Source organism: Lolium perenne, chromosome 1 (genome assembly GCF_019359855.2).
Source record: "Lolium perenne isolate Kyuss_39 chromosome 1, Kyuss_2.0, whole genome shotgun sequence".
Classification (NCBI taxonomy): domain Eukaryota; kingdom Viridiplantae; phylum Streptophyta; class Magnoliopsida; order Poales; family Poaceae; genus Lolium; species Lolium perenne.
Window position 1 is genome coordinate 19,508,088 of NC_067244.2, and position 26,671 is coordinate 19,534,758.

At 44.5% G+C, this 26,671-nt stretch overlaps 1 protein-coding gene, 1 long non-coding RNA gene and 1 pseudogene across 9 annotated transcripts; all 3 read right to left on the reverse strand.

Annotated features, from left to right (window-relative positions):
* Window positions 1–371: 371 nt before the first annotated feature.
* LOC127328884 (uncharacterized) lies at window positions 372–7,553 on the reverse strand (annotated as a pseudogene).
* A 6,268-nt stretch (window positions 7,554–13,821) lies between these two features.
* LOC139836093 (uncharacterized) lies at window positions 13,822–19,174 on the reverse strand. 7 transcript variants are annotated; one of them, XR_011752084.1, is made up of 5 exons: window positions 16,585–19,174; window positions 16,360–16,518; window positions 16,040–16,273; window positions 15,305–15,417; window positions 13,822–14,209 (listed from the first exon to the last, which is right to left on the reverse strand). It is a non-coding gene; the product is annotated as an uncharacterized lncRNA (long non-coding RNA). The 7 variants fall into 7 exon arrangements; XR_011752079.1 differs by lacking the exon at window positions 13,822–14,209 and having other exon boundaries at window positions 14,720–15,417; window positions 16,585–16,701; window positions 19,066–19,174; XR_011752083.1 differs by lacking the exon at window positions 13,822–14,209 and adding an exon at window positions 14,720–15,142.
* A 20-nt stretch (window positions 19,175–19,194) lies between these two features.
* Window positions 19,195–26,339, reverse strand: LOC127342793 (uncharacterized). 2 transcript variants are annotated; one of them, XM_071826339.1, is made up of 8 exons: window positions 25,684–26,339; window positions 25,102–25,292; window positions 24,205–24,323; window positions 23,477–23,591; window positions 23,235–23,404; window positions 22,760–22,964; window positions 21,526–21,666; window positions 19,195–19,248 (listed from the first exon to the last, which is right to left on the reverse strand). In XM_071826339.1, the coding sequence occupies exons 2-5, from the start codon at window positions 25,208–25,210 to the stop codon at window positions 23,295–23,297; spliced, it is 453 nt and encodes a 150-aa protein (XP_071682440.1). In that variant the 5' UTR covers window positions 25,211–25,292; window positions 25,684–26,339; the 3' UTR covers window positions 19,195–19,248; window positions 21,526–21,666; window positions 22,760–22,964; window positions 23,235–23,294. The 2 variants fall into 2 exon arrangements, with proteins under 2 accessions (XP_071682440.1, XP_071682439.1); XM_071826338.1 differs by having other exon boundaries at window positions 21,526–22,964.
* Window positions 26,340–26,671: the final 332 nt, after the last annotated feature.

Below are 26,671 nucleotides of genomic sequence, written 5' to 3' on the forward strand. Positions count from 1 at the left end.
TCTGGATGATCTCCTCGTTCCGGTGCAGCTGCTGAACCTGCGTCCCGCCGCGCGCCGCCGCTTCGAACTCCTTGTCACGGCCGTGGAACTCCGTCGACGCTGGGTGCACGATGTTGCCCCTATGCTGTCACCCCGTTGGAGATGGCCTAAGCCTCTAGAAGGATGGGGCATAGAACCTAGGCCGTTCTCAACTTTGTGTAGATATATATATGGATGTGTATAGACACATTTTAGCTACATGTACAGCCATATTTAGAAAAATTAAAGAAGCCTTTTTTTAGGAACGGAGGGAGGGGGCATAAGAATTTATGTCCTTGTCAGTGAGACAGAACTTTTAGCAGTACATTGCGCATACATATTTCGAGTCTAGATTGATTTGGAGCCCTGTATGATTCCGATCACGACACTTATTCCCTCGATCGATCCGGAACCAGGGAAAAGAAAAGAAAAAGATTAATTGATGGTAGCACCCGCCCGTTCTGTAGGGCATTAATCCATTTTGTGAGTGGTCTTGGACGCATGCACGCACTACGTGTGACTTGTGGCTTGTTTTCTTTCGTTTGAAGAAAAAGAAAACTGCAGCGACCGTGCGTCCAGGACTCCAGGTCCAGGTGCATCATGGGGATCGATGGGATTCGCAATGTCTTGCTTCACGGCAGTACATCTTCTGTCTAGGTGATCCATCAATCGATGCAGGAAACTAACTGCTTGCGGTCGGATTGAATTGAAGAACGAATGATCATACCTACCTGGTGGCTGATTCCTGCGATCATAACATATTTCCGGTTGCGAGCTGCTGTCTTGTTGCTCCTCCTCTAGTATCAAATCGGATGGCCTCATATATAGGATGAAACCGCAATTGCACATCGCTCAGATCGGCAATGGCAGCAGCACGATCGTTCTGCAGCTTTAAAAACATCAGAAGTTCATCATGTTCCTGCTTGTACAGAAAACACGTGCCACAAAAGCTTCATGGGTATGGCAATCCCACCATCACATTTTATTTTCCTTCACAAAATGTTTGGCTCCCCGAGCATTTGGGTTCAGGTAGGTTTTGCATCATCAACTTCTGAACAAGACATGAAAGGCAGGACTCAGGAGTGACTCCTCGATGGATGGATGGATGGATGGATGGATGGTCAGATCCTGCTCACAAACCAACACTGGTCTGGAAGTGTTGGCAACTTTGCAGAAATCCCGACACCCACTCCATGGAGCCTGTGCTCTTACTTGACTGATTCTGTATTTTTGCTTTGGCAGTATTTTTGCTTTGGCATCCAACAAGTCTTTGCTGTCAGTACAAGTGAGAAGATACAACTGCTGGTTCAAAAAGGATATTTCTTCTGGGGAACACACTCATTTGTCGACTATGTTGATTTCAACTGGATAGTCTTCATTGAATTTGCATCGTTCAACAGTAAATCTTCAGTTTAGTTTAGATAGGTGAGTCGGGTTCGAATCTCCGCTCACTGGATCTTGGAAAGTAAAAGGGAACTTTATTTGGGGATTTCCTTTAGAACTGTGAGTTCCACTTGCAGTAAGCTCTTCTCCATCCGTAAGTGCAGGGACAGCTCTGAAATATTTATGCATCATCAGCACAAGAAATATGCTCAAAGTACAGTCACCTATTACGTGTTCTGCAAAATAAGTTTGGGGGTTTCCAGGAAATAATTAAACTCACCGCTAAAATTTGACAATCTTCTGGGAACTCTGGAGTCCGGATGCTTCCAAGTCATTGGAACAGAAGTTTAGGCCAAAAGCTTGGATGCGTGCTCACGTATACACCCGGTCACCAGGCTTCTTTTGAGAAGCTTGACATGGCAAACAGAGCACAACTATTAAGAAGAAGCATGGTCAAGTTAAACAATTCTACCAGTTTATAACGGCAAGAACAGTGACGAAAGTACAAGCCTGTCGGATAACTTTTTTTCAGTATTCACATGATGCTATTCATAGCTGTCTCGACGGATGGATATCTAATATGTATATCAATGTCAATGGGTTTAATAAACTAGGCCATGATCACAAATGATGCCAGAAAAAAATTTTAAATATCAATTTACATGAAAGTTTACACTTGAAACACAGTTGTTGCTTACTACCTCTATCTCATCAAACTTGTCTCAGATTTGACAAATTTGGGTGTATCAAGATACATCCAAATTTTGACGAATCTCAGACAACTTTCGTGGGAAGATCGAATGGTGAAGGTCAAGGTCAAAACTTCGATTTTTGGAACCCTTACCGAGGCATAGCAGCACCGACGTGGAATTCAGGTACCAGATATAAAAAATGAAGAGTAATGCACACTGCATGTGTACAAGAGCAAGACATTCTCATCATGCAAATGCTTTGACCCCGTCTCCTATGCAAACTTGGTGTATTTGTGTTGGTCCAAGCAGACAATTTGGATTTCTTATGCTGGCAGGAGGGCTTTATGTGAGGAAAAAAAAATCCATGTGATTTGTCATGAGGTGGTCTCATATGCGATCAATCAACTACTCAACCAAGTCCATCAAAGATTTGGTACTTTGCAGGGAGCAATTTCATATCCTCCCGATATTTCCCATTCGTTGAAAAGAGAGACAGCATCAATGAAGTAGTTGAAGCTTCAAGTGAGATGCTCTTCCCATCAACTTTAGACAAATAATCTCCGGCCTTGGCAATCTTGCCATTTTCCAACAACATTCTAATGATATCATTTATAAGACAGGAGCTCGGAGCACAACCAATCTTCTCCATTGATGAAAATATATTGTCAGCTTCTTCCAGTGATCCTTCTTTTAGAAGATTTTTTATCACTATGCTATAAGTAAAAGCATTAGGTACCAACCCACTGTTTGATATTGCAGCAAATAATTTTTAGCTTCTTCTCTTCTCTGAAGCTTGTACATTGCATCGATCATGATATTGAGTGTTTTGATATCAAACTTCACATTCATTTCACCTAATTTATGGAACAACGTGATTGCTTCGCCCGGCACAATTATTTCTGCAAAACCCTCCAAGAATTATATTGTATATGGAAATGTTGACAGTTATTCCACTTTGGGTCATCTCACGGAACCTTTTCTTTGCATCATCAGTTCTCCCAGCACGAAATAACCCATCCAATATGATGCCATATGTGACAGTTGTAGGTTTAACTCCCTTATGCAGCATTTCTGCGAATAGAGCCAAAGCATCATCGACCCTTCCATTTCTAAAATATCCATTCACAAGTGTACTATATGTAATAACATCAGGCTGAACACCTGCTGATACCATGGCATCAAGTATTCCAAGTGCTGTATCCATCTTGCCGACTAAGCCATACCCGTCAATCAGTGAATTAAAAGTAATGACATCCGGCGTCTCACCAATGTGTATAACTAAGTCAAATATATCTTGTGCATCCACAACCCTTCCTTCTTTGCATAGACCGTTTATTACTGAATTGAAGAACACGATGTTAGGGCGGGGGATACCTTTGTTCATCATTTGAGAAACCAACTCTTTAGCTTTAACCAGATCACCATGTATACAACAACCCTGAATTAGGGACTGATAAACAGCATTGTTAGGTTGTATTCCCACAGCAATCATCTCATTGAATTTGTCAACAGCATCGGCCAGCCTACCCATTCTACAAAGTGCTGCTATTACAGTTGAATAGGTGACTACATTCGGAGTCACTCCTTGTTCCTGCATTTCTGCAAAAATGAGCATCGCTTCATCCATCATTCCACACCTAGCATATGCACCAATTAATATGCTGAAAACATGGCAGTTGGGTACAATATCGTTGTCTTTCATTGAGTTAAAGAGATTGATCATATCAGCGAAGCTCCCTTCACTGGCATATCCATGAAGCAAAATAGTGTACGAGATGATATCAGGTTTGTGTCCCTTGTCAGCCATGGAATTAAAAATTTCTGCAGCTTCTTTGCTTCTTCCATGCTTGCAAAGGGAGACCATGAACGAGTTGCAAGTAATAAAATTTGGTACAAGACCCAGGCTTGTCATTTCTTTGAACATTTTAGCTGCCTCTTTCCACCGCCTTGATGTGGAATATCCATGGATTATGCAATTGTATGTCACATTATTCGGCCGAACACCATTATCGGCCATCTGCCGAAGGATTAGCTCTGCCTTGTCCATTGCTTTGGCCTTGCACAATGCATCAATAACCGAGTTGTATGTTGCCACACTGGGCACAACTCCTTGCTGCACCATTTCATGGAAGAGATTGCATGCTTTGCCTATCTCACCCTCCCTAAAGAAGCCATGGATGACCGTGCTGTATGACACCACGTCGGGGAACAGCCACCTCCTTCTCTTGCCAGCGTAAGGAGCAGGTCAAGTGCTTGCTGGCTCCTTCTATCTTCACATAACCTCTTGAGAACTATGTTGTATGAGATAACATTGGGGACGCAACCCAGCTCAGACATCCTATGAAGCAGTACGTCCACAGCCTCATCTGTCCGTTTTGCATCGCAGAAGCACTTGAGGAAGGTGTTGGCGATGATCTGGTTTGTTTTCAGACCTTTTTTGAGGAGGCAGCCGAAGAAGGCAAGCCCAAGGTCCGGTCGACGTGCGCGGCAGCAGCAGTCCATGAGGATGGCAAAGGTGCAGACTGTGGGCGGCGCCACCTGCAGGCCGGCATCTTCTCGGCACACGCGGTTGAAGAGAGCGACGGCAAGAGCGGGGCCGCTTCTGCGGTCGTCGTAGGACGGAGCACGGGCGAGTGCAGCAAGGAAGTCGTTGAGGGAGCGCTCGGGGACCGGGGTGGCTTGGCGCAGCAATTCGTCAAACAGGCTGTGTGCATCCTCCTGGCTGAGCGTTCCGGCGCGGGCACGGTCCGTGGCCGCCGCAAAGGCAGCGTGAGGTGACCAGGAACGTGATGGCGACGAGGTGGAAGTGGAGGAGGAGATGCGACCGAGGGCAGAGGCGCGACATCGGCGTTGTGGTGTAGTGGCGGAATCGGGAAAGTGGCGGCGCGTGGAGGTCTGTAGGAGGAGTGGCGGAGGTGGATTCGGAAATCGGCAGGGTGGAGGAGGATCGCCGGCGGCGTGCTGGAGCAGAGGCTAGGCGAGGCGTGGAGGAGCAGAGGCGCCGGCGGCCTGCTCGTACGCGGTGGGAGCTTGGAGTCGCACAACTGAAGAGTAGCTCAGTCACTTGGCATAGAACGATCCTCTACACGCAAAAGAAAAATGGTTGGAGTAAACCATCCTCTACACACAAAAAATATTTGGATTTTAGCCCGGCACAGTACACTGGGTTCCGTGAAACCTAGATTCTGATGTGTATTTTCGACTCCCTCTGTACAAAAAAGATATTTTAGATTTATCTAAATTTAGATGTATCTAAACATTAAATAATGTCTTAATACATTTAAATTTAGACAAAATCTGAGACACCGTTGCGAGGCAAAGGGTGTATATTTTCAAGTTATGAATCTAAATAATTTATGTACTCTCTGTTGACTGCCAAAACCACCGTGCGGGCAGCGGCTGTCAACACCGTAGAGCCGGAAGAGCCTAGAGGCTGCGGTGGTGAGACCCCTCCAGCGACGGCCCGCAATGCTCTTACGGTCACACGCGGCGATGCGAAGTGCAGGGCGTGCCACCTGACCTATACCTGGTCGGGAAGGTGATGGGGATGCCTCGCTTAGTTTCTGCAGGGCATACACGTAAACATTAAATCCGAGCCTCGATCGGCTCTCGAGTTATCTGTGAATCGGCTCAAAGAGCCGATCCACCCATGGTTCGTACGGGGTGCACGAACATATGGTGGTCTGTGATCAAGATAAAGCTAATGAGATCTCTGACGATTTAGGGTTTTCACCGCATAATCGGATCATCCTACTCTAGGTTGGGCCTCGCGGCCACGCACGGTGATCGTAAGCCGATCCTAAACAAGGCCTAAAAACCAACATGAAGTTGATCCTCGGAACATCCTGTTTAGGACTTGCGAACGCCACCCTACGTGTGCTGGATCCTCCACCCGTTTGTAAGGCCTAACTATTGCAGATATTAAACTAATCCTTGCAGAACAAGGAGCAATCGTAACGGATCAGATCTACTAAATAAAGATCAAGCGGGGTGCCGCCCCCACACCTGAGATAGGTGTGAGGGCGGCTAGACATGCAAGGGTTGCACTACGTAAGCATGTTATACGAAGAACTATGCTAACCCTAACACATCTATGATAACTAAGTTGCTAGCCATCAAAGACGCTTGATGCGAGCAACGCATGAACAACGTGGGGCTTGTCTTTGCCTAGATCGCAAGATGCGATCTAGGCGACATGTCGCTTACGATAGAAACCCTCGAGACGAAGGAGTTGGCGATGCGCCGAGATTGGTTTGTTTTGGGTTGAACGTGAGTTGTTGTTTATTTCATAAACCCTAGATACATATTTATAGTCCAGGGGACTTTCTAATTCGGACGTGCACCTAACAGGTGCACGAGTAAAACTCTAACTTCTAACTTAAGATACGATCTAATAAATTACAGATACACGGGCAAACTAGCCCAAATTCTCCGTGCAAGGCCGCTTCAGAGATCTTCCACGTGTAGTCTCCCAAGCCCATCTCTCTTACGGCCCACCTCTGGATTTGTCCAAAATCTGGTGATAACACATGCCCCCCTGGTTTTGGAAATAATTTTTCCAAAATCATTATGCCTTCCTTCGTCGGGTCATGTCGTGGCAGAGCAGAGCTGTTGCAGTATCCGTTATCATTACGCCCTGTCTCCTCAGCTTCTCTGCAAAATTCGATAGCTCTGGCTTCATCTCCTTGGAAACTGTAATGACATTAAATTTCCACCAGGCTCCTCATTATTTAACTGTGCCGACCGATTAGCTTTCTTCATCCCCTTCCTTTGTTCCAGCCATCGGCACCCAAAAAACCCTCTTCTCCCTCAGCCATGTCTTCCTCTTCCTCCTCCTTCTCAAACCTCTTCCCCCAATTTTCGCCGAAGAAGAAGAACGAGGACAAGCCTCATTCCGAGGTGAACCCCCTCTCCTCCGATAATGAGAAGAAAAAAGGAGAAGTAGCGAAGGCCAAGACCTCCCCCTCCACCAAGCTCCCGCCGAAGAAGCGCTCGCGTATGTGGGCGGACAGCGAGGACGAAGATGACGAGGAAGAAGGAGAAGAAGAGGAGGAAGATGAACCTTCCTCTTCCGCCGGGTACCCGCCAACCAAGCGCTTCCGCTCCTGGGCGGACAGCGAGGATGATGATGATGACGAGGAGGAAGAGGCTTCGGCCACGGGCTGGGGCAGCAGCGACGAGGAGCTCCAGGGAGCAGCGCCGACGACATCGACGGCGGTGATGACGAGGACAGCGACGACTAGTAGAATAGGACTAGTAGTAGCGATGTACTAGGCACTAGATCCCTCTTTTGAGAGCCATCGGCTCTTTCTTGTAAAGCCGCTCCTCTGAATTAATGAAATCGGTCTTTTGATTCAGCCTTCAATTATTCCAATTTCATTCCTCCCGCCTGTCATGCCAAGACCGATAGTAGCGTATCGGATTTCTCTTCTTTTGGACGCCCATGAAGCCGGACCCCATGTCAGTTAGCTCGTAGGCCAAGAACTTCTCAATTTCAGGCTGCGATTTGGTATACGACCACAATTTTTCGCAATCCCTTAGCCGATGACTACTCATCGGCTATTTTGAGAATCTAGTTCCTTTCTTCCTTTTGCAGCGACAGGACGGTCCAACTTGCAAAAAGCCGACGGCCTCTAACCCCGATCCGAGAGGAGATCATAATGCGGGGCCGATTGATGCGACTTCAATCGGCTCTCCAAAACAAAGCAGCCACCAAGCCAGCTGCCCCGAGTCTCGATCGAGGCAAGACCGGTAATGGATCAGCCGAATGTGCCGCCTATGCGAGAGTTAGCCGATTTCAACAAAATCGGCTCCCCAAAAGCAGAGAACCTTCGGGGGTGAGCTGCCCCGAGCTTCTTGATCAACTTTTCGCGCCTTGCAGGCAGGTCGACTCCTTCCCTGCGCGACCGTTGATGTCGATGTGAACTTTGAGCATATAACCAGCCGGTCTTGGTCTTGTGTGACTGTACTAGTCGATGGCTGCGCATCGGCTTCGCTTCGTGCGAATTTTTTTTTTATTTGGCCGATTTTTCCTTAATCGGCCCCCAATGTTCCACTGCACGCAAGTTTGCACATGTTTATCTGCACATGTTCATCTGACTATATGCCCCCCGAGCCGATATTTGCCAAATGATTGCAGATATCGGCTTCATGGTTAGTCAGGGCACTCCTCTTGCACGTCGGCTTCGCAAAGATTCATGCTGACTTTCATCTGCCGACGTGACCGCCGCCCAGTGGATCGTTCTTTGAACACAAAGCGAATATGTGCAGAGGATAATTTTGGCCGATTGCTGGAATCGGCCTCCACATTGCTTGTTCGATGAAGGTTTTGTAATGTTCCTCCATAAAAATTTTTGGGGCCGATCACAAGGATCAGCCTCGCACGGTTTGCTCATTGGTTTAATCTTACTACTCGGTCAGGCTGGATAAAACCAACCCAACCTCTGACTTGATGCGCCTGCTGTCGTCCACCTTGAGTGCATCGTAGACTCGTGGAGCGCTAAGCTCTGTCGGCAAGACGAGCACCATGTTTGTGCCAGCCGATGTTTCATCATCGGCTTTCTTTTGCTTGGGACGCCACTCCATTCTCCGTGGACGACCCTCTTCATCCAGGGCTCGCTGAACCTTTGCAGCCAGATCAGGCCGTGCCTTCCTTAACGTATGCAGGTATAACCTTTCGGCTTCCTCCAGGCCGCAACCGCTGAACCCTGCGTTTTTGTGAACGGCTGAGTCCGTCAGGGCACCACCTTGGACGGTGGTACCTGTCTTCTTCTTCTTCTAGTCCCTCGTCTTCGGAATCCTCAAGATTTGCCCAACGAGGTGACTCAGCACGTTTGCTCTGTGGCGGGAGAGGCCCTAATCGCTCGAACACAGACACGTTGGCTGCCTCCTTCTTCTTCTTGTTGCATTCTGGGCAATTGCCGATTGTGGGCAATCGGCCCATTCCTGAATCCCAGCAGTGTCTGAAGAAAGGGCAGTCCCAGTGTCTGGCGTCGTCATCTTGCTCCCTTGACCTGTCCGTGGCACGGCGCTCGCACTCCTCCTCATCGCGATCCTGCCGACGATGTCTTCTGGCTTCTCTAACCAGACGATCTCCTTCATCATCATAGTTGGACCGTCGGCGTTGGTCATACTGACTCACATATTTGTTGAGGAGGTGATCAGAAAGAGGTCGTTGATATCTTATGTTCTTCACCTCTCCCTTTGTGACGTAGCGCTTGCCATCATGATGGAGCCGATCGCGTGGAGCGGCCTCCTTTGTGTCTTTGCTATGAGAGCAGCTGCCCTCATCTCCATCTTTGCCAGAGTGGTTTCCAGGTCCTACCATGTTGATACTGAACGAGGGACTGGTGGCAATCCTCAGGGTAGGTGACTTCCACCATGTTAACGGCGGGGAAGGGTTGGGTGTCGACCTTCATGGCGTACTGGTTGAAAATTAAACGCCCCTTCTCTATCGCCGCTTGGATGTGCTGATGCCACACCCTGCAGTCGTTGGTGGCATGGGAGAGCGAGTTGTGGAATTTGCAGTACGGCTTTCCGTTTAGCTCTTGCGCCGTGGGGAACTTGAGACCTTCAGGAATCGTCAACTGTTTCTCCTTGAGCAGGAGGTCGAAGATTTGTTCAGTCTTGGTCACGTCAAAATCAAATCCCCTGGGCGGCCCTGGTGGCTTTACCCATTTGCAGGACACGGGGGCTCCTCCCCGAGTCCACTCAGCCACTGCTACTTCTTGGTCTCCCGCAGGAGCTTCGTCTTCCTCTGCATCGACCAGGACTACTGCACGCTTGAACTTGTCTTGGTACAGGTCCGGGTGGCGCTGTTCGTATGCTGATAGTTTCTGAACCATGTGCGCCAGCGAGGGATAATCTGCTTGGGAGGCCATGTCCTTGAGCTGTGTTGCAAGGCCAGCTACTGCCAACTCGACTGCTTCCTTTTCAGTTATACGAACCGAATAACATCGGTTCCTAAGATTCTGAAGCGATGGATGTACTCTGTCACCGTTTCTCCGCGCTTCTGGCGTAGTTGTGCTAGATCGGCAATGCTAGACTCGGAAGCTTCTGATTGGTCTTGCGTATGGACTTGTTCTTCCAATTTCTTCCAAGACTGGATGGAGTTTGCTGGCAAAGAGGTGTACCATCCAAAAGCCGATCCCGTGAGGGACTGTGAAAAGAGCCTCACGCGTAGCTGATCCGACACTGAAGCCGGTCCTAGTTGCGCCAAATATCGGCTGACGTGCTCGATGGAGCTGGAGCCATCTGATCCACTGAATTTGGAGAAGTCAGGGAGCCGATATTTAGGTGGCAGCGGGATCATCTCGTACTCGTCGGGGTACGGCTTGGAATAGCCGATTGCCCTTCTTTTCGGCACCATGCCGAACTGGTCTCTCAGTATGGTACTGATCTGATCATTGTCTGGCTGTAGGAGTTGCACTCTGAAGATTCGCCGGGGTGGCATACTTAGCCAGCCATGTTTGCTTTTCCAGCTCTGAGCCAACTGCAGGAGCTGGGCTCTGGAGTTTCGTCGGGGTGGCATACTTAGTCAGCCACGTCTGCTTCTCAAGCTCTGTCGCTGACGTTCCTCCTGTCTTCGCCGGAGTCCCTGATGTTGTGGCCTGGTTTGAGGGTGCCCAGTTGCCACAATCTGGCACATACGTGCACGCGTATCCTTGAGGGATCTCCTTAGGCGCCTCAGCCAAGAACTGGTAGTCACTAGGGTCACCACCAATCTTGTAGACGACGAATGCCGGTGTAGCCGGCACTTCCGCTGGTGCTGCCAACGCATATGGCAGCGGTGGACGGGACTGGAGTGGCAACTCTCCTTGATGCGTCCCGAGAGCTGGTCCTGACGGCGAGTACTGGTGGCTCATGATTTCCTGGATCACGCGCAGAGCGAGGCGCTCCAACACGTTGACCAAGTTTTCAGAGTGGCGGTGTAGCGAGTGAGCTACCAAGTAGTTGATCATGGCGAACAAAGAGGATAAATTGGAGATTAAAAATTGTGCGGTCATGCAAATTCGTGGGCCTACTCCATCTCTTCGCATGACCTAATTAATTGCCACCTTAAACAAGGTCGTTACGGAATTTTTGGAGAGAGAGCTAATTGGACTAATTAAAGGCTATATATATACTACTACCTGGCCAATCTTCGCTTACCAGGCCAGATTTTAATTCGGAGGATTTGTTGCCTATTTAATGAGAATAATTTGGTATTCGGAGGCAGCAGTATCTATCTATTGGTCTGTAATGGAGTAATGAGGAGAGTTAAGAACTATTTACCCCTACTAAATCGTGGAGTAGTTACCGGGAGAAAAACTAGGAGTCCGGCTGTGTGCTCTGAGGGGAGTTAAATTGGTGAAATACCAGGAAGGATAACCAATTAGGTACGGGTGGGTTTGGAAATAAACTTACGTGCCTGGATCTCCTTAATCCTAGCGGCTGAATTTTTACGCCGTTTACATAGCAACCGAGGGAGCAAACGGAAGGAAGTACCTAATTAAAAACCAGGGACTTTCCGCGACTCTAAAGTCGCAGTTCATGTACCAAATTATTCTTCTCTATTTGAGGGAAATGTACATGTTTATCACTTCAATTCGCATACATAGAGATAACATCACTGTAAAATTAGTACACCTGCTAGTATTTCGTGGGTGTTAAAGCAGACATATTTCTATAAATTCTTTGAAGAACGGGTACTCCCTCCTTTCACAATAGTCAAAGTCAAACTTTGTACCTTTTAAGTAAATATTTAGGAAAAAATCGAAAATCTATAATATAAAACATATTTGCATCTCCTTGACATGCATGGTTACGATGGTTTGAGAATTGGTCAAAAGAATCCCACTAATTATGAATTTTCTGTTGTGTAGTTATTATCTCAGATTCCATGGAACCAGTTGCAGCGGCATTCCTGGGTGGAGGCCGTGGCCGGAGACAGGCGAGACGAATCCGGCGAGATCGGCACAACAAGTATCAGCGGCGGCTTGGTTGCCTACTGCGGCATGGCCAGCCACCATATCGTGGCTTTGGACTTGGGTACAACAAAAGTTGTGAACCGGACAAAAAGACACATGTATTTGCATTCCAAAAAATGGCATCTAATAGTCACAAATTCTCGGGTGATTCCTCGTATAAATATAGCATTTCTCCTTTGAAACATCAATGTCAACACATGAGTGAGGCATTGCTTTTCATTTTCCCCAAACGAGAGGACTACATCTATTTCAAAGTTAAACCTCGTACATATATAGCTCTACCAACACTCGAGATAAATAATGAAGATCAGTTGAAGATGACCGCAGCATTGAACCTTCATCTTACTAGTACCTCACCAACTACAACATTACTTGAAGAAGTTAACAAATAAAGCATCTTCTGTTCTGTCAGCCATTCGGACCATGCCTCCCTCACTACCTCCTAGACAGCTCCATCTCCGCCGATGTCCATCTCCACTAGAGGGCGCGCCACGGCAGCCTGCTGCTCTCTATATTGCTGCACCGTCACAAGCAGATGCCATTGGTCGAAGATGACCGGCCCATCCGTCCATCATATGCACGACAACATACCAAAAAGGGTTCAACACACAAACACCATAAAATTCAGATCTAGAGTTGTGACTTTGATAAGAGCATCTCCACTCGTGACCGCCATACGGTGTCCCGCGCCTGACCGTATGGGGTGTCAGCACATAACCCCTAAATAGGAGGGCACCGTTGGCCAGCCGCAACCCCTAACCCCCCCCACCCCCTCCTCCTGCCAATTCGAAAGTTAAAAAAACATAGGCTAGTCAGATTTACTAATTCCTCTCCTCTGCACGTGGGCATCTCCATATAGCCATGCCTCTCCTCTCCTCTCCATAACCCGTGACTAAGTCGGTCGCACGCGCCAGCCGCACGCGATGGTTCCACCCCTCTCCCTATTCATAAACTAGAAGCCACGGGTTCGTTTTTGTTCGAATTTTTGGTATTTGGCACCACTTATTTTTCATCCCCTCCTAGTAATGATTGTCTTGCCGCCGGTGACACTCAATTTCATCATGAGAGAAATAAATACAGACGGGACCGGACAATTAACCCTCCTCTAAACTAGGAACTGCCTTAATTGGGAGGCTATGATTTGGGATACAATATTCTTTCTATTTTATTTTACCTGGGTGGTTGTTAAAGACGCATGAAATCAGGAGCCTACGATGGATCTCACATGCTTTGTTTCCTCTGTCCCAAGGCATACACCCCGGAGAAAAGGAGATGCCTTATATTGGCTGGTTTATTTGCCGCTATTTTCGGTTTCTCTGACCCTCAGTTTCAGGAGAAGCAAAACAAATCACGGAAGCGGACAATTAATCGCCTCTCAAACTAACAACAGCATTAATTGGAAGGCCGTCATTTGTGACACATAACTCTTTTATTATTTTACCTCGTTGTTCTGGGCGCATCGATGGATCTAACATGCATGCTTTGTTTCCTGTGATACACGGCAACCAAAGGGAGATGCCTTATCTTTCTATTTTTTGTTTCCTATGATATGCCATATTTTTTCTACTCCTCCCCTGTTGCCTATTATAAAAAGTTTTAAATTACTATTCCAAAAAGTCTTATATTAGGGAACAGAGAGGAAGTATAATTGATGGCCGATGCATGTACCGTACACAATTTTGTTCATGGGGAAACACCTGGAGTGCATCAAGGACCATGTCTGCCACCTTAAGTAAGAAACACCAGGCATCCAACACAAATTAACTTGAAACACCGTCAAGAACTTGTATTTCAATTAAAATTTTGTATCAATACAACTCATGGGCCATGACAAGTCTGTCTTGCCAAAGCACAGAATAAACATATCTACATGTAGCTTATAAACCTAAAGTGGAGCCAACGCACCAGGTCCACGACATCAATAAGCTAGCTCATGTCTCTAGGAAACAAACATCCAACGGCAAAACTAAAAGATGCTCGAGCCCAGCATTTGACCTAACCAACTACAAGAAATATCATAGAAGAAAGCATGTCGGCCAGGCGGTTCCAACGTACAGCACCACTTCGCACCTTCACAAGCGACACGCCAACCTGCTGCTCCATCGCCTCCACAAGCCACCGGTTTAACAAGGACACCTCCTTCGTCACCTGCATGACAACGGACCAGAGAAAGTAACACCTGAACATAAGGCAACTGGACATGCATAAGAAAAGATGGCAGACTGAAATAGCAGGAAAGTGGAAACCTAGCCAAGAACGACAAGCAAAAGCTATAACATGTACATATAATTTTATAGCCACATCGGAGGTACATGTCAGAGCAACCATCTACATGAAAATGCCCATATCTAAAAGGAAAACCATATGCAACTAAACAATCATATGGTACATTCAAAAGGAGCCCATGCTTAAGCAAAGATGGCAACTGGACATGTAATGAAACAGCAGGATGGTAACACTAGTTCTAGGCTTCTACCTAAGAGCGAAGCCTGATGCTTTTCATAAATTCTTCTCTTCCAAGGTACAAACAGATAGTTCTAATAGATCACATCGACTCCATAGTTTCTCCTAACAGTGGAAGCCTAATACTTGGTAAAGTAAGAAACTAAACTCAACTGGGATTGCTGCCCATTTGTCCAAGTATTTAGTGGAAATATCCCATCCACACCTACATGATATCAATTTTAGGTTTCCTTTCCTCGAACAACTCGACGTCTGTTCAAGCACCCAAAGGATATGCAGTATGCTTCTGCTGCATAAAAAAGCAACAAGGCACAAGTAGCAAACATATCATCCAAGTTGCATAAAGGTGGGACCCAACAGCCAGCACATAGTATATTAGTTAAAATAACAAGGGAATTGCATAAAGGAAGCGGAGGAACTATTTCAGGGAAACTGTAGCCACTTGAAGAGCTGATGTGACCACACGGTCACCAAATGCTAACATCGGGATCGGGAGCCCCTCCAGGCATACCACCACCCATTCCCCGAGGCATACCACCACCCATTCCCCGAGGCATACCACCACCCATTCCTCCAACGAAGCTAGCCATTCCACCCAGCGTGCCTCATGAGAAGCCCCTGGAAGATGCGTCTCTAGATGAGCGGCTCGACAATTGCTTCTTCTTGGCATTCTTATAATTAGGTTGTTGAAAGCACATGACATGAATTCAGATCTGGCCATGAAAAACGGTACACCTAGAATGCTCCTAACAGGAGTGGGAATTTTGACACGAAAATAACCTTTGGCTCGACATGCCGACGAAGCGGTCATGCTCAAATTTCTCTTCTTCCGTCTACCATAACCTTTTGTACTTCCTGTGGAGCTCCACAATCTTTTGTGGATTCGGCTACACCTACAAGATCACCAACATCACTATCATATAAACCATGCAATTTACATACATAGAGATTTAACATAGCTACTGAATCAATATTCGATCTTCATAACTACTGAATCAACATAAAACCGAATTGAATGTAAGAAAACCAGAATAAAGCAACCAAGATAAAGCCAAATGACGTGCTAAATCATGCCCACAAATAAAGCCAAATCAGCCATAAAAATGGAACTTGGCAATGCATCAAGTACTGAGATAACTATGCCACATGTCAAAAGTTATAACTACAAAAGGGCAATCAATAACCAGCCAAGCACATCATATTAACAACTTCTTATGTTCTCTAAAACAAACAACACATTTAGGAAGGACTGCTATACTATCAACACATTTAGCATGTTGCATTCAAACTTGATTTACATATTCAAAAATAAATGAGATAAACTTATCAGCACGATATACAAATTACTTGAACACAACCATTGATTCTGCAAGTAGCAATATAAACAGAGGACATCAATCACTAGTTCACTTTATTTACCATCATCAGACACTTCACCCATACTAGTTGAGTTTATCAAACTGCCATACTGACATGAAGTTAAAATATAGTGAATTTAAGGATTCCATTACCAACCTTTTTCAATTACTCATAGCAATTGCTTGAGGACATGGTCGTCACAAGACGCCAACAACAGCTCCAGGTGGAGCGGGGCTCATGACCAGGGATAGTTCGAACTATAAAGAGGGCACCCAACATCCAGGACATCACATTATTAACAATAACAAGGGAACTACTTGAGGGAACCCATACCGTCTTGAAGAGCCGACATGACCTCAGAGTCACCAAATGTTGTCATGAGGTCAAGGTCTTGTACAACAAAGAAAAGATTCAATTAGTTGCACAAACAAAGATATGCAGTGTCCAAGTGCTTACATTCACGATGACATGCATACCAATAGTACCAGGAGCACCTCCAGCTCCAGGCATACCACCACCTATTCCTCGAGCGAAGCCAGTTATTCGACCTGGCGTGCCTCTGAGAAGCCCCTGGAAGATGCATCTCTAAATGAGCGGAATGACAATTTCTCCTTCTTGGTCTTCTTATGATAGGACTGCCGAAAGCGCATGACATCAATTCAAATCTAACCATGAAAATTGTAAGCTTACAAAGCTCCTACCAGGAGTTGGAATTTTAGTACGATGAAGCCGGTCACACTCAAATTTCTTTTCTTCCATCTACCATAACTTTTCGTACTTCCTGCAGCGCTCCACAATTTTTGTGCATTCGGCTACACCTGCAAGTTCACCAACGTCACACTCATATAAGCACATCAAATTTACACACATATATATATTTAAAATAGCTGATGAGTCAATACTCCACCTCATAGGAAAACCAAATTGAAAGTAAGCCCTTGAACCAAACTAAAGAAACAAAGATAAATCCAAATCACAAGATAAATCATGTCCATAGTAAAGTCAAATCAGCAATACAAAATAAAACTTGCCATTGCATTAAGTACTGCTACATGTAAAAAAAATACTGAGCAATACAAGCATGTTGTATTCAAACTTGATTTACATATTCCAAAAGAGAAGTGAGATAACTTATTAGCCCAATATACAAATTGTAGCTGAAGCAGCAGAATGACACCCAAACATGCACTACATTCTTCCACTATAATTCAGATAAAATTTCCTAAAATGACACGCAAACATTCATGCTTTATCCATAGTTAATCCTGATTATCAATGACAAGGAGGTGTTATGTATATTACCAGCACCATAAGCACCAGCAAGTGATTCTGCAAAAAATATATCAGCAAGAATAAAGGTTTCTTTCAACGGAAAATTCTAGTTGTAAGTGGTATACACACAACAACAAATCCACTGTGTGTCTGTCAAAACTACCTGCTGCTGATATCAATGGAAAATTCTCAACTAGAATACACCAAAGCAGCTATCCAATATATTCGTAGCACTACTCGCTGGACATTTTTCTCCTACTCAAAGCCACATCTAGTAATCCAGCTTATCGCTTTTACAAGGCCAGTTCCACATTCAAAACAATTCAGCATGGTCTTTGCAGAGCACTACTACAAATGTGCAAAGGAAACCAATTCACTGTTGCACAACACATACACAGGAGGAAACGCGGAACAATACTACTATAATTAGAGAAGACTATAAAATAAACTCATCAGAGCAAACAACAAAACTTTTGAAAGAAACATTTCGCTCATCCAAACATACCTATGATAAATAAGTGTGAAAAAATGCACATAGCTCGAGCATAATTTCAGAAGAGAAAATGGTGATTCCTTAGATTTCCATAGGACACAAGGTGAAACACATGACAACAAAGTAGTGGAAATCTGAAAACATGATTGTCTAAAGCATGATAACACATATCCGTTTTTAAAGATGATAGGTACCATGGATTATGAGTAACGACTAGTCTAGGCTAGTCGTGCGACTAGTCTATGAATCATAACTTGACTGTCGACTCGCTTGTTCGGCACGACTAGTTTGAAGATTCGAGCGGTCAAGCGACTAGTTATGGACTAGTCTAGACTAGTCGTGGTATTCGACTAGGCGTTGGTGGAAATTAAGAATGAAATCCACAACTTCATACAAGGAAGTTTAGAGTTATGGAGCAATATTTAGACGTGGAGGATGAAGCTGAAGCTCAAAGACATTGTTTCATCATCTAGACAAGATAATTTGAGGCCTATGCCATGAACTTCTAGGTTCTAGCATTATTATGTTATGTAACTTGTGTTGAACTAATGTCGATTTAGTTACTAAATCTCCTATCTAGTTACTATATACGATAGTATTTTGTACTAGCTACTGCTGTGGTACATATCGACTAGTCGAGCACTAGTCTAGACTAGTCACGACTAGTCTATGAGTAGGTACCCCAACGACTCGGCTCGACTCCTCGACTCGTAATCCTTGATAGGAAGAACTACATGATTATTCAATTTTATGGACATACGGGGACTACAGAACAGCAAGGGAATACAACCTATTTTGCACCAGAGTGTTTTCATATGGGGAATATTTTAGATAATAGACAGTATCCCAACAACTTGTACATGATCACAGTAGAAGAGTAATGCAAACAACAACTCAGTTTGTAACTCGGATTGGTGGTGGACAATTCAAACAAGATATATAATCTATCTTGTATTTGTCGCTAAGACATCTGATTCATACTCAAATACATACAATAAGTGAAAAAAGCATCTGCATGTGTAATAGCAACAAATTACCTACATAATTCAGACCTCGGATTTTCTGCTTCTTGTTTGCTATTTGGCCTAGCATAAAAGTATATTATGTTTTCCATGTTCTATATACATAAGGAGAGATCAAGTGACACCGATATAAGAGATACACTATAGGAGAAGCATAACTAGACAAGATATTACTAGTCAAGTAAAATACATCAATCACTAGTTCACTATACCGAAAATACTTATACAATACAACCACTAATTTTGTAAGTAGTAATATAAACAGAGGACATCAATGACTAGTTCACTGTTTTTACTATCATCAGACACTTCACACATGCTAGTTGAGTATATCAAACCAGCATGCTGACACGGACTTAAAATATGGTGGATTTAATATTGATTACATTACCAACCTTTGTTAGTTACTCATAGCAATTTCTTCGGGATGTGGTCATCGGAAGACGTCGACAACAGATCTAGGTCTACCGGGGTTCACCAGCAGGGATTTGTAGCCGAGGCCGAGACCGCGATTCTTTTGCAACTAACCATTTACCTCTTGCAGTAGGTCCCCTTGTCCTTGACAACCCCACGCACCCCTGGCCAGATAAGGGGAAAAATTATCTCCACCTCCAATAACATCGATCCCTAGGTAATTCTTATGCATCTACCAGGACAATATAATTGATGTTTTAGATAAGGAGCCTACAAAGTTTAACATAACTAACACGGAAAATCACCAACTCGAATAACATCGATCCCCTCAGGGAACTCTTAATCATCAACCATGCATAAATACGGTGGCAAATATAGCTTGGGAATTTAAGATTAACCCCATCAACAGTTTCACACATCATGCTTCCATACAAAAATATAAACTATGCATCTAGCCAGTTATCAGCTCGCTAATACACCAGCATTAATGGTTCTCCATTAGTTGGTTTTGTGACCAATAAAAGGAAGATAAAACAAGATGAAACTATCACTTCATGGGGTACTCGTTACAATCAAGCCCTGTGTCACTTGAGCTACTAGTATATAACATGATGGACAAGAACCTATCGGTAGAGACAAAATTACATTTTTATTACAGGTCGTGTGCAACTAGCTAGTCAAAGCCACTATAAAGCATAAACGAGATGATTCTATCTTAACAAGTAACACATTCACGTGGATTATGATACAATATAGAACACTATTTGTAATTCAGACAGTATAGTACGGCCTGCAACAGACAACAACAAACAACAGTTAACAACCACTGAGTCAAACTAGCCTCATGGATTATGATACAATATAGAACACTATTTGTAATTCAAACTTATAGGCTACTATTACATTACATAACATTTGAATGGACTAAAACTTGTCTAAGGGTATTTGGTGTATAAGGTATTTATAGAATAAAGTCATATCTAGGAAATTCTTACAAGTGTTGTTTAATTTGTTATTAACTGCAAATCTAGAACGCCGTCTAGTTTAGAAATATTTTGTTTCTAAGGAACACGATATTATCAAGTTTACCCGAGTTCATTTCGATTTCGAGTGATAGAAGTGTGGACTTTTAGCATGGTCAGTATTTTACAACGATGTCAATATATATAGGTCAATAGGTGTGACGGAATGTACCTAATTATAACAAAATTAGAATGTTGATATGAAAATAGAAAGAAGAAAGAAGGCATTCCTATTTATGAACCTTGGTACACATACTTTTTGTATTTATGGGCGATTTCAACACCACAAAGGTTCTGCTACTCCATGAGAATAAAAAGAATTAGGACATATTCCAAACTTTTGTAAATGCATAAGAACGAATCAACTCTAACAGACAACTATAGGTCTGGATCGCAGTCAAGTTTAACAAAGTTCATTTCAAAGTAAGTAATGGAGGGATAGTGGTTAAACCCATGCACGAATCACCAAGCACCAGCCTTGTCAGGTGGCTAACATGGTATTGAAAAGAATAAAAAATCATACTGAATAGAATGAACCATCAGGTACAAAAAAGCATAGAACTACACACATACATATTATGTTTTGTTACTGTATGCATACGAGAAAAGTAAGTGAAGAACAAAGTTATAACATAGCACGACCATGAACCTTTGGGACAACATTTGTGATAAAGTCTGATGGGTGTTCTACTACGAATGGAGCTTTTGTTTCAAGGGATTCCATCAGACGATCACATAAATCCTAATAGTGCTACTCATATTCCTCATAACAGGCATAGAGGGTACTTTGTAGCTAGTGAAAGTTTTAGAAACATCCCAGATCTGCATAAAGAAATAATTGCATAATCTGGGTAATCAACTACAAAGATAAGTAACCAACTACAAAAATATGGTTGGCTGGGAGCACTCTCAAAAGGAAGCCAAAATAAACATTGTCATATATTACTGAAACAAGGAGTTTCAAGGCACGCTAATTGATGATTAATTTCATAAAAAAAAGGTAAGGCAAAAGAAAGCTAGTTCCTATTTCAGGACATAAATGACTCAAACCACTTGGGCAGCATGCATGAATATAGATCATGTGCAAGTGGAGGGCCATATATCACATGAAGAAACTTTAAGCTAAAGGTAACATGAATACACTAGAACTCTATATACTATGGGTATGTAGTGATAGTTAAGTTAGAACTGAGTGACATACATTGGCAGATTATTTGTAGGACTAGAGCTCCAATAATGATCAACTACACTTCCTGGATGGAAGCTGGTCACCATATAGGTCAACAAACTTTGGGTGCCTACTTCCAAACATCGCGGGCTCAATTGCTAGTGTTACAATATTATCCCCATGCAAGTTATTATTGTTGTCTGATTGTCTCCAAACTGATGTACAACAGACTCGTGAACTGAGATATGCACCTGTATCACCGCTGACGCCGCTGCAGAAGATATTTGGAGTGGTCATCAGAGAAGTGCTGAAACTGCTGATGTTCAGGACGGACTGCTATAGCTATGCCCCAGACCTAGCTGAGTATTTCTCCAGGTCCGATGGCTGCAAGCCTGCAACAAATTAAGCAAAATAAATAAATAAATAGACAATAATACGAACATGAACTTTTGACAAATCTACTACGAATAGTGCATACAAAACAGCTGCAGGCCAATTAACATGCCATAAATAAAAGAATCAAATATTCCAGCTGCAAATTTTTAGACAACCCACTTCAAAGTGCAGGCAGACTTACACTAGAAAATACTGTGAAGTAAAATCTGCACATTATAGTTTAAAAATGTCAACCCACCAAAGACATGACACGTAATACTTTAAAAATCCACATAGTGTTGTTTCACACCAAGACCACAAACTTGTCCACGTCTATGAAAACCTCTAATAAACTAACACAAGATACCATGTATCCTACTACAGTATGCCCTGCCTATTAGTACCAGTTTTAAGGGACAATTTTCAAACATGCAACAGAAGTAAGCAGAAGTAAGTCCATCACCTTCAGACGGACTTGTTGCTTGAACAACATTGTCTAGTGTAAGCCCAGCAATAAATCATCAACTAGGAGCACCACGCAGGGTTGCGACAAGGAGGGCACATGGTGCGGAGGCAAGAGCATGGTTGTGGTCGGCACCAGCTGATGAGCTGTTCCTGCTCAATCTATGTGTCTCCCACCAACAGATTACCCATACAATCTACAGTTGGTGATGGGTGCCAACTTGGAGACGGGTAATGCGGCCGGAGCCGGAGACATCCACAACAGTCGGGTGCGCTTGCGGATGGTGTAGGCTCCAAGGGAGCCGGCGAGGGTCCTAGTGCCGCAGCTTGTTGGGCAGCTACATCGGACAAAAATAAGCATGGCCACGAGTATGTTTGTAAAACAGAAATAAAGATGTACATGGTTGTGTCCAGTCCCGCTAAAGGAAGAAAAACAAACAAGCAGACCTACTACGGGGCAGGGGTGCTTTGAATGCCTCCCGACTCTCGGCTCAGGCTGCGGGGAGGCCTGAGTAGGAGAGGGCGTGGTGTGGCGTCGACGCTATAATCCATTTCCCCAAATTTCATGAAGCTGACATACGAAGTCTTGAATTTCTTATATAAAGTTATGGACTCCATAGTTACTGGACTTAACCCACAGAAACATACCAATTTGGCACCTTGTTTCCGATTGAACAGCTGGAAAAAAAATATAACCGTGCAACATAGGAAGGGCCCGAGGATGGCTGAGTTGGTGAGGGTCCAAGGGCCACGGCTTGTCGGCTGACCACATCAGCTCTGCTCTACGTGTTCCAGTCGGTTGCTATGTTGTGGCCATGGACGCCAAAGATCAAACCTTTCTCTTCCTGCACCTCTGTAAGACCGAAGTTAATCGCGAGCAATTCATAGAAGATGCTTTAGTAATTAATACTGCCATAACTGTAGATTAACTATCATAATTGGTGTTCAAAACATAACCTTAACACTGATAAGGAGTAAATGGATAGCTAGGGAGCACAGGATTTTTTCTATAATTCACGAGTCCACTAATATGGAATCCTCTCCAACTAAAAGAAATACTGAAACTACCCATGCAGACACTAATTGTCAAGCAAGTTACAAGAAACATGACATAAGTAAATACCTTCGAGAGATTGGAAGAAGTACTAGAGGTCGAAGCTGCAGGCCTAGGATATCAATGCCGTTACAACCAATGGTAGGGGACAACTGATGCGAGATAGCATGCATCAAATGCCAGTGGCTTGCAAATTGTAGACTGCCGTTGGTGTCCATTCTCCAGGCCAACCCATAGTCCTTGAGAGATACGCAGGTTGTTTAGACTTCATTTTTGTAATGTAGAAGAGGAGGATGATTACACAAAGGTACCTTTTGTACTATATAAGTGACCAGACTTGTTGATGACGAGAAGGCTATAAATTGCGACTGTTGCCATACGACACAACAACGCGGAGTCAAGATAAAAGTAAATTGCGCGCATCAGCTACAGAAGAAAATGTGATAAACCATTAAAATCTAAATACATGTAAGAGGGCAACAAGTAGAACAAGCCCATCTTTCTACAAATAGTTAAAAAAACTCATCAATTATTTTGAGTGAACAACAAAAATATCTCTTTGCAATTTTAGACCAAGATAATATATATAGAAACTATGCATTAAAATGTGAACTCAATGCCTGAAAATGCATAGTTCCTTCCTGGACTAAAGATCAAAGGAGGGCACAATATACCCGAGTTTTCCAATACTCCTTTACTACTATGCATTGAAATGCTCACAAATCCTCCATGTTCAGGAACGTCCATTTAAATAGGCCATGGAGTAACAAATATTTGCTTCCGAATAAGCCTCTACTTCGAATAACTTGAATTTGTTCAGGTTTTTTGAAAATCTTCATTAATTATATTACATATTATAGTTGTGTTCTAGTTTGTGCATCCAATATCCCGTTTTAACTAAAACAAGGTCTACAAACAGAAGCTCACAGGTTCCAATCGTACAACACTAAAAGCTGCGCAAGATCGTATCATTTTACAAACAGTCGGCTTCCTGCAACTCGGTTTGTTGTAGGGATAGAGAGAATAGTAGATGTCTCACCGTTTTCATGGCCTTGTTACTGTCGAGGACGAAGCCAGTGCATTGTGAAAACCTGCTGCGGAGGAGGAGAACGTGGGGAGGAGGGTGCCCTGTCGCCACTGGATGGAGGCAACCCCAAGCTGCGTTTCGTGAAGGAGGTGATTAATTCGGCAGCATAATAATAAATTGCACCACCAACACAATACCATAAAAATGTAGCAAAATTTAGCAATAAAGCACATTAAAAAATAGCTAGAAGACTACAATTTGTTTGGGAACACTTCAACGTCAAGCAATTTACCATAGACAATTGTGGGTTCTAGGAACTTTTGTATCTCGTTCCGAGCTTTGTAATAAAAGACTGTATATACCTCTCTTGTACTTGTTACTATGTTTAATGAAAGGGGAAGATGTTTGCCAAATTCTTTTTGACAATTATCAAAACACACATAACGGAGATTCTCCAAGCAGATGAAAATTCATGTAAAGCTAACACCCTAATAATACATAGAGTTGTAACTAAGTTGAACCATATGAATCAGTAACGATAAAAGTTCTTGTGGATGTGTCACGCCTGAGGACCACTCAGTTTTAGTTACAGATCCAACGAGACATGGTTCTTTGAATTCACATGTTGTTGTCAAATGTGCACACTAGAAGTGTATGAGAGTACAACATTCTTGAACAACATATGTTATCCATTTCCCCAAATTACCTTTTTTGCGGGGAAATTCCCCAAATTACCTGAAGCTGAACACATATTAGAAAGCCTGTAATTTCTTATATAAAGAAGATATGGACTCCAGAGCTACTCCACTCAAGCCACATAGATAGTGCAATAAAACTTGTCACCTAGTTTCCGATTGAACTGCTGGAAAATCATGTATATATCACCAACGGTATGCAGGGGCATTTTACCTTGTTTCCGGTTGAACTCCTTGCACTTGCAGATGATCGAGGCCCCAAGGACACCGGCATCCGACCGACCGTCAGGGTCCCAGAGCCATGGCTCGTTGGCTGGCCGCATCAGCTCCACCGTGGTCTAGCCGCCATGCCGCTGCCCATCCTTGGTTGATATTCAGTACATGAATTTCCAGGTGAACATCCCCCTGCGATCAAAACATTCAGGTCCACTGGATTAACACACAAAAAGGCAGTGAAGAGTCAAAATTTCAAGAGATGAATTCAACAATACGATCAACTCGTACTTATATACAAGCATCAGAAACCCTTCCCGTGCTTTTGTTCAGTCAAATTTTCAGACAAGCACATGTAGATTAGGTATTTGTCCTAGTGTGTGGAAAAATAAACTAGCATCTGTGAACATGTGGCAGTTTCACATCGTTTGGACTTGATGGTGATAGATGGTACATGTATCCAAAACAGTTGTGTGGCCGGCAAGACCGTGGTCCATTAACAATCTCATCTTTTAAGCGTCACGGCCTGAAATCTTGTGTTTTTAGGCGTGGACAGGGAAAGGGGTTCACATCGGGAGCTTACAGCGGGCACGGCCGGGTGAGCTCGGCGCGGATGGGTCGGAGCCGTGGAGGAGAGCACCGGACCGGACCACCGACGAGGGGGTCCATGTCGCGCGTGGTGGTCGGAGAAGGAGCAGAAGCCAGACGAGGGCGTCCTGCTTCGTTGCCGACGCCGGCCGGTAGTGGAGCGCTAGGGTTTTGGCGTGGGTGCGACCGGGGGCGGGCGTGGGAGTGCGGCGGCTGTAGGGGAATCGGCCTGTGAGAAGGAGGCTGCGTGGGGGTAGCCGGCGAGCAGCGAGGCTGAGCTGGGTGGCGCCGGCGGCGGCGAGATAGGAATCGGGCTGATCCCTACTAGGAAGAAAATTTACAGAAAAATGAATCGGCGGCGAGATGCGATCTGAATCGGGCTGATCCCATCAGGCGAGATATGGAGGACACTCAACCTAAATTTGGCAGTCCATTTAAACTGCCTCCACAATTCCAGGCAGAAACAGCGCCAAATCAGTCAGCCCAATTTTATTACTCCAAAATAAGCGAAACTTTGGCGATCCTAACATTTTGGTTTGGCGCCACCTTGACATAACTAATCACCGATAGTTTCTTCTGCCCGTGATATGCAGCATATCAATCGAATGCATCACTCGTTCCGTTGGAAAAAGAAGGGCTGGCGTTTTTGAAGCAATCGAGCTAGCTAGCATGCCTACATGACCGACTGGTCTTCGACTCTTCTCCATCCCTCAACGCATAAGGGCATCTCCAGCGGCGCCTGAGCGACCGTTTGCGTCCGCTTTGGTCGTAAATGCATCTGTCACCCTCTCCAGCGGCACGACGCAAAGTGACCGGGCCGTCCGCGGAGACGCAAACCTGGCCCAAATGTGCGCCAGGTTGCGTCTCGGCGGACGCTGCGCGGACGCGCAAAGTGTCCGCTGCGGTCTCCACCGGGCCCGCCTGGCAGCGAGCCTGCATGGAGGGCATCACTTCCGCGGCCATCGCTTCCGCGGTCAGCGCCT